Source organism: Haematobia irritans, chromosome 1 (assembly GCF_050003625.1).
Source record: "Haematobia irritans isolate KBUSLIRL chromosome 1, ASM5000362v1, whole genome shotgun sequence".
Classification (NCBI taxonomy): domain Eukaryota; kingdom Metazoa; phylum Arthropoda; class Insecta; order Diptera; family Muscidae; genus Haematobia; species Haematobia irritans.
In genome coordinates, this window is record NC_134397.1 from 240,573,403 (window position 1) to 240,586,020 (window position 12,618).

Below are 12,618 nucleotides of genomic sequence, written 5' to 3' on the forward strand. Positions count from 1 at the left end.
CGTCCGGAATAACTGATAATCTGTAAAGCGCATAAAGTTTTCATTTCATTTATTATTTTGACTTACCAATTATCATGAACGATTTGAAACAATTTCATTTTTCTGCAAAGAGATTTATTGACTTTCTTGAAGTTTTATTTATTTTTTATTTTGACTTACCAATTATTATAAACTATTTGGAGCAAATTAAATTATTTGTCTAAAATTGTCCAATTATTCTTCCAATTAAGCACGAAAGTCGCTGGGTAGTGTTTTGTCAAAGTTTTCACCAATTATTTTCAATAAATTTTCAAAGATTTCGTCAACATTTTGGCGATTTGGAAGTAATTCTCAAACAATTTGAAGTTGAAGTTGAGCTCTTTTAAGTCAAGTTGAATATATGTTGAAAATGATATTTACCCTTAAAAGGTGTTGCATTTGAAAAACGCTGTTTATTGGGATATTCGGCAAATTAATCACAATAAATTGCTATTGTGAATCGAGGAAATGTCACTTTGTCAAAATCCCTGCCAACTATATTTTCTTAGTTCGGCTTGAGGTCATGTGAATAAAAACAGATGTTGTTGTTTTTTGAGTTGTATTTTTATATTTAAAATTTTCCAATATTTCGAGACATCTCCGATGCTCGTCTTCAGGGAAATTACTTTAAACAAAAAGAAAAAAACATTTAACACATTAACAAAAAAAAAATATATCATTAAATGAAAAACACAGATAATTACATTTAAATTTAAAGAACAGTGAACTTCTTTACAAGGGAGTATATTTACAACTAAAAGCTAATCTGTCTTTCTATATTTTTGTACAATATTTCTATAAATATGTGCACAATGGTCCGTATCAGTCTTAAAATTCATTCGTCTTTCTGCAGGTACATTTATAATATGTAGCATCTCCAGAGTAAATCTCCTTTTATACTTGGTTTCTTGCGTCAAAATATCTACGTCCTTAAAGTTTGGTTTGTGTCCTGTTAAAGTGCAATGTGCTGCAAGTGCCGTCTTTTGCTCCAAGGGCTTATCAGTGGCTTTCTGATCAGATTTATGCCCTGCAACTTCTCAATAGTGACGGCGCTTTTCCGAGGAGTTTTAGATATCGTATACGACTGTTTTCGACGTAGTGGGGATTCTCGGAAGCGCCCCCAAATTCAAAAAATGTTGGCAGGGTAGTGATGGCAAAATACTATCACAGTTGGCGATTGTTGCAGTGTCACTTACGAGTCTGTGGTAGCGATGAGGATGAAATGGAACATTGAAATGCTGGCAGGGACGTTATCCTTATTACAAAAAACGCCAATAAATTATTGGTGTTTCTTTTCTGAAAAAATTGCTTTGCTTTTATTTTGTCTGTACAGAATGTGCATTTTTAAAACCTAAAAAATGCTATCATATCAGCGGACAGAAAAGAATTCGAACGAAGCGAATAGGACAATCGCAGCACTCTCGTTTGTCGGCAATGCTGAAAATTCCAGCAATTTGCGTGGCACTATTATCACAAAAGAATTCGAAGACTTGTTGCAGGTTTGCCAGTTTTTTTAAAAAAACACAAAAAAGTGCGAATTTTTTCAGGGGAAAAGAAAATACCATAAATTTGGAAAAAGGTTTCCGGTCATCAATTGTATTCAGTTGGTTCCGCGATCGCACCTTGGCATTTCATCACGATTGCCACAAATTATACGTCAAACACTTCAATTAAGTGGCACCCTCAGCTTGTAAAACAGCTGTTTATTTGTTTACAAGAATTGGACAACAATGCTTATTTATTTACTATGGCCGCCAACGTGATGAAATATTGGACATTATTAGAATCTCTAAATATCCCTGGTAAATGCAGCTACGTATATTTTTACTTCTTAAATAACATCGATTTAGAGTATTTTTAATAAAACACTACATTGTATTAACAGGTATAGCCCAAAATGTTTCCCTCAAAGATGAAAATGAACGAATTGAAACGAACACAAAACAGATAAGGCAATTCCTAAAACTGTCACAAGAAGAAGTTATCAAAGCCTTAGTGGATGACATTGATCAATGTAATTTAAAGGAAAAACAGAGTGAAGTTATCAAACATTTGGATAACGCTTCGGAATATGTTCTATACTCGTTAATGATACTTCGGATGATATGTAAAAATGTTAATTTAAAAAGCAATGCTGTGGAAGATTTAATATCGGAACATCATAAGACACTGCTTATCGCATTAACGGAAGATATAGTAGAAAAGGGATTAAAACCCAATTTGCACTCGGCCTTTTATAAAACCAAAGGCTCTATATTCAGCGGGAAAGCTGAAGGCCACGAAAATTTTCATAGAGTTGACATTTTGATAGAGACTATAGCATCTGTAGTCCATGCTCCGTGTTTAAGAGTTTCTGAAGATATCATCCTATATTATATGGCAGGAATCTTTAGTTTACTATTTGCCAGTGAATTAGATGAACCAGCATTGCAGCGGCTACGTGTAGCTGAACTCCATACTAAACTAAACAAAATATGGAGCGAAATGCCAAAAGTTGTTTATTACAGAAATCTTATGCTTTTCTATGGAATTTTGCCCATTCAACAAAAGCCTAAAGTACACAAAGAAATGTTGGTGAAACTGTGGTCCGGTGGAGGATTTGTAGCTTTGCTCTTTGCCATACAAAAATCTGAAAAAAATGAAAAGAATATGTCAGAAATTGTAGAGAAATTAGTAGCACAACCTACATATCCCAGACGAGCACAAGAATCTCTTGTGCAACAAATATTGCGCTTTCTCACAAAAAGTGTGGATAACGAAGATTGTGCGCCCTATATGGGAACCGCTTTGGTTACACTGCAAAAACTCTACAATAACAATGAGGAGAACAAAGATTTGGTAAAACAATGGCTCCGCATGCAACTGCAACCACTATTGGAGTTTACTGAAAATCGTATCATGGTAATGGAGTGGACAAGTTTCGCTACAATAATAAGTCTATTCTTTCATATGTTTTGCACTTCCACCATAGAATGTATGCCAAGTGAATTGCTAGTATCGTATTTGCCTTTACTAATGGCTTGTCATCAAGAAATTAATATTCATAAAAATAGACCAGGTGTCCTTATTACATACAACCATATATCACAGCTAATATTAAGGATTTTGAACAATCGAGGAAAGGAGGAACTTCAGAGTATTATAAAAAGCATAGCTCTAAATGATTATCCCAAAAGTTGGATGTCCTTGCATCCGTATATAAAAATTGAAGAAGATCCTTTGAATTCAGAACAAATGAGAATTGTACAAAAGGATGAAGAACCTGAAACAAATTCGTTATTTGAAAGTTACATGAATACCTTAGCTGTGATTCTTCAGCAGTCCACATTTAGCACACTTTGTTATCAAGTATTTATTGTACTATTACGCTTATTTCCCTCGTTGGTGAAATTCGATCAAGAACAAGTCGTTGGATCAACCACAAATGGCTTGCTTCTAACAGAAGAAGAAATGGAAAATAAAATCATGATAGATGTTGCCAAAAAATATAATGGCAGAATACAAATCGTTAATGCTTTGCAATTACTAATGGAACACAAACATTTCAAAAATATGATTATTGAAAATATCCAAGCATTTCTAATGGTTCTCAAGGATTTATTGGCAATGTGTGACAAAGAAATGGATACAAATGTGATAAAACTTCTTCTAACTTTAATACGGGAAATTTTGGCTAATGCTACAGATCATCATTTACCAGAAGTTAAATGTGAAATTTCAAGGCATTTAACGAAACTCCTTGCCAATATCCAGGATAAGAATATAAAATATCAGATTTCTTGTCTTATAAAAGAGGTCAATAATGAGACTGACAATCTAGGCGACAATGAAGCATCCAAGGAACAATTTGAAGAAGCCAGAACATTATTGGAATCACATGAACCCTATATACAAGTTGAAGGAATAGAAAAATTCATTAAACTTATAAAAGAGAAGGATCCCTATACGCTCAATGGTGTCCATATAATAGCTGCTTTAACCTTGAATACCTTAAAATCGTCAGAATCCTATACATTCCTGAATTGTGTTCGTCTGTTTGCATCACTGGTGTATGTCGAAGAATCAACGATATTGGAAATTTTATCCGATGTTTATTTGAACGATTCAGCAGCTATTGATTATAGATTAGTTGTAGGAGAAGCGTTGTTAAAGGTTTCAAAAGAAATTGGTAAGTAGTCAATCAACAAATACACCAAGCATATATTGGAGTAGCTACCCAGCAAAAAAGCGTCCCCAAAAAATTAGTGAAAATATTAGTTTTGGATCCGGAAGTGGTGCAGAAGCGATTAATTTAACTTGGGCTTGTCATAGGACGGATGTCCACCATTTCAACAGCCGTTGCACTGAATATGCATCACTTCTTTGGGTGTGATCTGAATTCAGTGTTTTGGATGTGAATTAAAAAATTTTGTGATATTTTGCTAAATAATTTTTAATTTTTTTATGATGTTTAATGCACGCTTGTCAAAAACACTTGACCTCAAATTTTTTGTAGAATTTTTTTTAATCCTTATTCTGTTCTTAACCTATTTGAAACAAGACAAAAAATGTTAAAATCACCCTTTAAAAATATGGAAAAAGCGAGTTATAAAAAATTGAATTTAAAGAACATCCTGAGTAGGTAAAATAAAGAACATTTTTGCAAATGCTTTTAAACTTATGCCTTTAGAAGTACGTCCAATTTGTTTGCTGGGTAAGAAAGTCATAAGAGTGGGGCTTGGCATTTCTTGGTATTGCCTACTAAAAAAATACATATCAATAGTAGTAATCAGCAGCCTGATACTGATACTTTTTTTTTTTTTAAGGTAATGAAGAAAAATTTCAAAAATATGTCCATTCTAGCCACCAAATATGGTTGAAACCCTTAGCATAGACCAATTAAATATAGGACATCTCAATTGAATTCACAGCGCTGTAGTTTGTCTGCACACCGTAGAGGGCTCTTTTTGGTCTGCAATTGAGTGATTTTTTAATTTGGCTTTATTTTTGTTTTCCTTTCTTTGTTCTCTTGACGAGACACCAAATATTATAAAAGCTTATAAAACCCTATCCGTCCACACCTTTTTTGTAATGCAAATGTACTGATTTGTACGGTAATTCTCGGTTTTCAAAAAGAAATTGAATCTCTTGTTTGCGCAATTGAGTGGAATAACTGCGCTCTGCAAATAAACAAAACCATGGTGAATTATCAAGGTATGTCCCTATTTTAATTGGTCTATGCCCTTAGTGATCATTTTTTTTTGAATTTCTTAAACTTTAATTTCATTTATTTATTTATATATTTATTACAATTTTAAAAACTATAATAAACATTAAAGCACTAGCTACAAAGGCTATCGGCTTATTTATTTATTTAATTATTCCTTTTTAGACAAACTTTGCTATAAATACAAAGGTATGTTGTTAAACACATACATGAACGGTTGTAGATCTACTTTGGATGAGTTTCGATATTCCTCATTTTCTAACTTGGCTCAGCTATGTAAAATTTTATCTTTCGATGTTCATAATTACTTTCAAGAGGTAAGAACCAATTTGTCATACTTAGAACTCTTTGTTATTGTAATGTTTCAATTTAGCTTTTACATCTAATAAACTGCGAACTAACTTTTGGTAAATATATGCCAGCAAAGCGGGCAGCTGTAATGGTTTTAAGCGACCTTCTAGCCGGTATGGAAAATTTGGTTGATTATGAAGAAATGCTACTCCCCATATATCGACTTTTAAAATATTTGGCATCAGATGCCAATGAAGATGAAAAAATGCGCTTGCATGCTGCCATTGGTTTAGATAATCTCTCCGTGAAATGCAAAGAATTATTGACTGCAGTTAGCCAAGCTCCCTTGCAGAAGGAAATACAAATAATGGGAATTAAAGACAGGGGAAAAATTAAAAATCGAAATCATATTCTTTACATGAATTAAAATATGTATGTATGTTTGGTTAATAAAATATTTAAATCAGTAATGTTATGGACTCACGAATGTAGTCCGACAAGTATTTTTCCTCGCCGTCTGCCACAGTAGTATCGAAAGAGCAATTTACTACGGTATAGTACATAAATGGCTACTGACGTCTTTTTACTTTACCACTTGAAAATGTTATAAGGTTCTTATTGTTGGAATATGAGTCCTGCACTGAAATTGGAAAGTTGTGAGTTTTACCCCCAATTTCATAAAGCTCCGTTAGTGTTCCGTTAACTAACCAACTTTAGAACCGTATTATGGACGAAGCTGTCATCTTGCCTTTATATTCTATAGGCCAGTTAGGAACTTAAATGACGGAAATTTTTCAGTTAAAGTTAACCTGAGACATGATATATGCAATTTACTTTCTGTTAACTGGCAGTTAAAGCCTAACGGAGCTACATGAAAATGGCCGTTAAAGATTTAGATTAACGGCCGTTTTGTTGGTGAAAGGTAATGTTTTTTTTTTAGTTTCGCCATTATTCTCCACTAGAGGCGCTTCTGGTTAACCCTTTGTTGGTGTTACTAAAGCGAAATAAATTATTACTATAGGAGAAAACACATAAGTTACCTGGCAATCCTGACAACAAAGGATCTCATAGACACTGAATTACGGATGATTGGCATCTGTGTACCAACTGTGATGAGGTCTACCATTCTTGAGATATTATAAAAGGCCCTCAAAAATACATCCCAAGAAGTTCTTTACATGACCAGAGATGTGGTCACGCCTTCGGACCTTATTCATATTCCATGGCAATAGAATCCATTAAGTTTTATTTATAGTTTCTTCCAATAAATCAGGGACAGAACGATTACCACCGAAAACTAGAAAAAGTTATCTGCATATATGAAGGACTTCCAATCCTTCATGTAAATTATTTTTGTCCGCTCCACTCAGCACCTCCGTCATGCAAGACTAGCGCACTCTCAATGTTCTACCGGACACTACCTGCCTGAAATGTTGTCAGTATTGCTGGGAGATAAACCAACACATGAAAGCTTTCTGTTTAAAGGCCGGTACTAAGTTTGGGTCTTTATGGCCGAAACTAAACTCCAGACCATTTGTATACCATGGTCTGGAGTTTACCAATTTTTCAATTTAGACAACAGACAAAATTGCAAAGTAAAAATTTTTTGCGTTTATATGTGTTGTAAAAATTTTACATTCTTAACCTTGTTTAAATACAACATTTATTGCACAATGGTTAGCATGCCCGCCTTGCATACACAAGATCGTGGGTTCGATTCCTGCTTCGACCGAACACCAAAAAGTTTTTCAGCGATGGATTATCCCACCTCAGTAATGCTGGTGACATTTCTGAGCTTCTCTAAGTGGTTTCACTGCAATGTAGAACGCCTTTCGGACTCGGCTATAAAAAGGAGGTCCCTTGTCATGGAACATGGAATCGGGCAGCACTCAGTGATAAGAGAGAAGTTCACCAATGTGGTATCACTATGGACTGAATAGTCTAAGTGAGCCTGATACATCGGGCTGCCACCTAACCTACGTTTAATACAACAATATAGGGACATATATTGAAATAAAAAATATATTATTTCGTTTGTTAATTGTCCGTCGAGTATTTATCATTGAATTATAAAAATATGCACTTTCAAGCCCTACTCCTTTTCCGTTACCTTAAAAACTCAACTATAAGGGAAGAATGGGTTTCCCGAAGTTCTTTCCATCCATTTGTACAGGCCACCTGAGCTTTATTTGCGTTAATAAACTTTACGACTTGCGTTTTCAAATCTGGTATATTATACATATCCGCCAGAACTAGATATTTAGCCGACGTCGATTTGTTTTATTAGCGTGAAATGCTGGTAGCATTTCATCAGCTAATTGGCAGATTCTTGGTGATTTTCCAGTATAAATGAATGTTAACACCTCCTTGAAGACATCGGGTTTAATGTCATCTAAAACTTCTTAGCCTCTAATCTTCTCCGCCAACTTATGATCAAACATCGCTTCAACAACCGTACTGCGGGCCGATAATATTGCTTTATGGACATTGAATTGTACTGTTCCAACTTTCACTATCAAATCGCTGTGCAGACCTTTTTCTAATAACTGAGAAAAATCTCGTTCATGTGACGAATCCGCTTGTTCTACTGTATCAATTCGTATTAGAATGTATATGATGTTCAATTCACTTAACTTGCTTTTGTTGAAACCGATATTTTCTACATCTTCTCGTGGCGAGAAATGAACTAGTTTAGTAGACTTGAAACAATTGGCACCAGAGACCGTAATGTTAAACATTGCCCATACCTTATAGGAACACTTTAAATTGAGTTTTACTGATTAATTTTTATCAATAAAGATTTTCAAACGCCATATATTGCCATCAAAATCTTTAAAAATGCTGTGGCCAATCGCGCCGCGCCTTAGTCCACCTATGTCTAAACCACATAAAATCCATTGATCAATAAACATATTGGCTGGTAAGTCCCCGCTCTTTCAAAGACAAACACATTTTTTGCAAAATTCGTTTTTATTTATTTATTTATTTATTAAACTTATAGTAAATATAAGAATAATAGAGAAAAATCTAGCATTAGCTACTTAGGCTATCAGCTAAAAATTTTAGAAAACAATTTTAGATTGGAAATTTGATAGTAGATATGAAATTAAAAATTATATTTATATTATCTGCTGTTGTAGATTTTAGGATATCCAATCCTTTATTGTCGAGTATAGTGGTGTGCCAGTGGGTGAGATGAGAACAGTTCTTTATAATATGAGATACTGATAAGGTATTTCCACATTTAGGGCAGTTGTTGTTCAAGTTGACTTTCATAAGATGTTGATGCGTTGAAATAGTATGACCCATCCGTAGTCGGGAAAAACTTCGTGTTTTCGTTTTTATTGTATTTCCAGGATATTGAGGAGTGGAATAATTCGGGTTAATTGTATTATAATGGTGATGTTGGAAGTATTTACTGCAAGAATGTAGAAAATTCATCATAACGTGTATCTTTAAATCGCGATTTTCGATAGTGTTATCAGTAAATAAAGGAGCAGAAGAAGCCGTTTTGGCGGCTATATCAGCATGGTCATTCCCAACTAGACCGGCATGGCCGGGAACCAAGCAGAACTTGATTTTCCCCCTGTTAGCTATCAATATATCGCGTTTTTTATTTACAGTGTACCAACTGAGGTCACCGATATTTGTCACGGCTTTGATTACTGATAGACTTCCGTGAAAATTATAGTTTTCTTTTTCGATTGTTCGCCAATATTAAGGCGTGGATTATGCCAGCCGTTTCGGCTGTAAAAATTGAAGCAATGTTGCACATAATTTTAGCGCCTAGAACAATACCATCTTTGTCAACAATCGCATAGGCTATATTGTCTCCATTTTTTGATGCATCTGTATACAAAAAGACCCAATCAGTATGCTGGGATATTATATTTTTAAAAAGCTTCGAGTAAATATCCACTGAAGTGTTACTTTTACAAAAGTTGTTCAGTGAAAGTTCACAACTGTCATCACTTCATCCATGGCGGAAATTTAGAATCATATTTTGGTAGCCTCTGCCTAAAGCTGGTTGTATTCCCATTTATGCACTCATAAATTACAGCCATGGGCCGATATAGGTCAAATTACAATAAAAACCACTCCGAAATATAGAATACAAAATTATATAAACATTATGACTTAAGACAGGTTGGCTGATAAGTCCCCGGTCTAAAGGCCGGTACTATGTTCATTCTTGCGAAAAATTTTTATAGAAACCATTATTTCGCACATAGAAAGCGGTGTTTATTTAGGTAACTTGGAGCGCTATTTTACAGGGAGCGATATTGAATTAAGCTGGTGGTTGCTGTTTGTTATTACAAAATTAACATTTTATTTTCCTTGGGCAATTGATCTGCTGCTCCTTTTATCCTTTGTATAGTTTCGGAACAAAAATATAATCCGTGTTTGTGTTATAAACCCACACAAATAGTTTTAATAAATAAATTATTTCTTAATTCACATTGCAAATGGCGCCATGCTATAAACGTCAGTTTTTCAACTCGAAAAAAACAAAGTACCACAAATGGAAAAATTTCGCTAGTTTTTCGCATTTTTTAATTTTGTATGGAGTTTCAACGCGAAAACCGAACAGAGTACCGGCCTTAACAAAGAAAAACACATTGTTTTTGTCAAAATTCGTTTTTATTATTCAACATAGTTCCCTTCAAGAGCGATACAACGATTATAACGACCTTCCAATTTTTTGATACCATTTTGGTAGTACTCCTTCAGTTTTGCCTCAAAATAGGCCTCAGTTTCGGCGATCACCTCTTCATTGTAGCCAAAATTTTTCCCTGCGAGCATTCTTTTGAGGTCTGAGAACAAGAAAAAGTCGCTGGGGGCCAGATCTGGAGAATACGGTGGGTGGGGAAGCAATTCGAAGCCCAATTCATGAATTTTTGCCATCGTTCTCAATCGCTTGTGGCACGGTGCGTTGTCTTGGTCGAACAACACTTTTTTCTTCTTCATATGAGGCCGTTTTGCCGCGATTTCGACCTTCAAACGCTCCAATAACGCCATATAATAGTCATGGTTGTTTATGTTGATGGTTTTTCCCTTCTCAAGATAATCGATAAAAATTATTCCATGCGCATCCCAAAAAACAGAGGCCATTACTTTGCCAGCGGACTTTTCAGTCTTTCCACGCTTCGGAGACGGTTCGCCGGTCGCTGTCCACTCAGCCGACTGTCGATTGGACTCAGGAGTGTAGTGATGGAGCCATGTTTCATCCATTGTCACATATCGACGGAAAAACTCGGATGTATTACGAGTTAACAGCTGCAAACACCGCTCAGAATCATCAACACGTTGTTGTTTTTGGTCAAATGTGAGTCGCGCGGCACCCATTTTGCATTCCGCATATATTGATGAATGATATGACCGACTCGTTCCTTTGATATCTTTAAGGCCTCTGCTATCTCGATCAACTTCATTTTACGGTCATTCAAAATCATTTTGTGGATTTTTTTTATGTTTTCTGCTTAGTACTAAGTTCGTTTCTGCGAAAAACGAATATATTCATCTATCTCCGTAAATAGGGGTTCAAACCCAGGGATGTTAACTTATTTATGCGAAATAATATGCCTGCCTATTTTTTCGGGCGAAAAATCCAGGGTTGTATTTTTTTCAAATACAAATTTAGTATTTGAAAATGCTCAAAACAAAGATTTCGTATATATTCCGCGCTAACGTTTTTTGTATGGAGTATAACAGTTTTTCGCGCGAAAACGTGATCTTAGTACTAGGCTTTAGTCCGTAACCACCTCTTTCGGGCGTCCACTGCGTTCACCGTCCACCGTGCTCATTTCACCACGCTTGAATTTTGCATACCAATCAATTATTGTTGATTTCCCTGGGGCAGAGTCCGGAAACTCATTATCAAGCCAAGTTTTTGGTTCCACCGTATTTTTCCCTTCAGAAAACAGTATTTTATCAAAATAACAAAATTTGCTTCACAAAAGACGCTCTATCTCACAAACTAATTGACTTACAGACGTCAAATTTTGACACGAATCATTTGAAGGTTTGTACTATATAAAAATAATATGCATTTAATATTAGCGACGCCTTCTATGCGCCAGACCGGGGACTTATCAGCCAACCTGTTATTGGATGCATAGTATGCACAAATGACGGATTTCTTTGCAATTCTTTCTGGAAATAATTTTGACAGTGTTTTCAATAAAAAATGTATCAAAAATTCTGTAGTATTTTGCCATAAGAGTCTATGGTAGCGACCCTGCCAGCATTTCAAAGTTCCATTTTATCCTCATCGCTACCACAGACTCGTAAATGTCACCACACCATCACGAACTGTGATGGGGGAAGCATATCAAAAAGTACAACATGTACATGAAAGTATTTTGCCATCACTACTGTTAGAAGAGCCATTTTATTTTTTGTGAAACGCCAAGCGCAACCAGCTTGTTATATTTTATTTAAATAAAAACGAAAATAAAGTTCTGAAAACTTAGATATTACGCTTAAAATTGTGAAAGGTATATGGTGAACAATTTTCGACTTTCCAAATAGAATAAAGTGATCGTTTTTCAAATATTTTTCCAGGCACGCTGTCTCCATCGAAAATAAACAAACTGGCTGATAGACGATGCAATATGTAACTTGCTACTTAAAACTCAACATCATTATTTTATTAATGCAAAAAATTATGTTAAATGTGATGAGATAAACCGAAAAATTTTATATTTATAAGAAATTATAAATGTTTAATCAAATCAATAAACATCTACACAATCGTGTTTTACTTGACCACAATGATTCTGCTACAATTACCTTAAAATGCACTTTTTCTGATAGTTTGCAGGGGTTCTTATTGGCGTCCTTCGAAATTGATCTAAATAGGCACCTAATAATTGCACTGATGAGAAACTTTTTCGTAGTAACTTGGCGTGGTGCAACTTCTCAATAGTGACGGCGCTTTTCCGACGAGTTTTTGATGTCGTATATGATTGTTTTCGACGTAGTGGGGATTCTCAGAAGCGCCCCCAAATTCAAAAAATGTTGGCAGGGGATGGGTATAAGCTCGAACATTGCTGGCAGACATTCTTCTGTAAATTTTAACGGGACTTCTTTATTTTGCATGC

The 12,618-nt window shown here is 35.0% G+C and overlaps 1 protein-coding gene and 1 long non-coding RNA gene across 2 annotated transcripts; both read left to right on the top strand.

Moving 5' to 3' along the window:
- Window positions 1-1,706: 1,706 nt before the first annotated feature.
- On the top strand, window positions 1,707-5,985 carry Tango6 (transport and golgi organization 6). Its single transcript, XM_075308461.1, has 4 exons — window positions 1,707-1,820; window positions 1,904-4,186; window positions 5,390-5,541; window positions 5,598-5,985. Exons 1-4 carry the CDS (start codon window positions 1,766-1,768, stop codon window positions 5,940-5,942), a joined length of 2,835 nt encoding a protein of 944 aa, XP_075164576.1. The 5' UTR covers window positions 1,707-1,765; the 3' UTR covers window positions 5,943-5,985.
- Window positions 5,986-11,906: 5,921 nt separating this feature from the next.
- LOC142219588 (uncharacterized) lies at window positions 11,907-12,289 on the top strand. The gene is made up of 2 exons (XR_012717646.1): window positions 11,907-12,012; window positions 12,080-12,289. It is a non-coding gene; the product is annotated as an uncharacterized LOC142219588 (long non-coding RNA).
- Window positions 12,290-12,618: the final 329 nt, after the last annotated feature.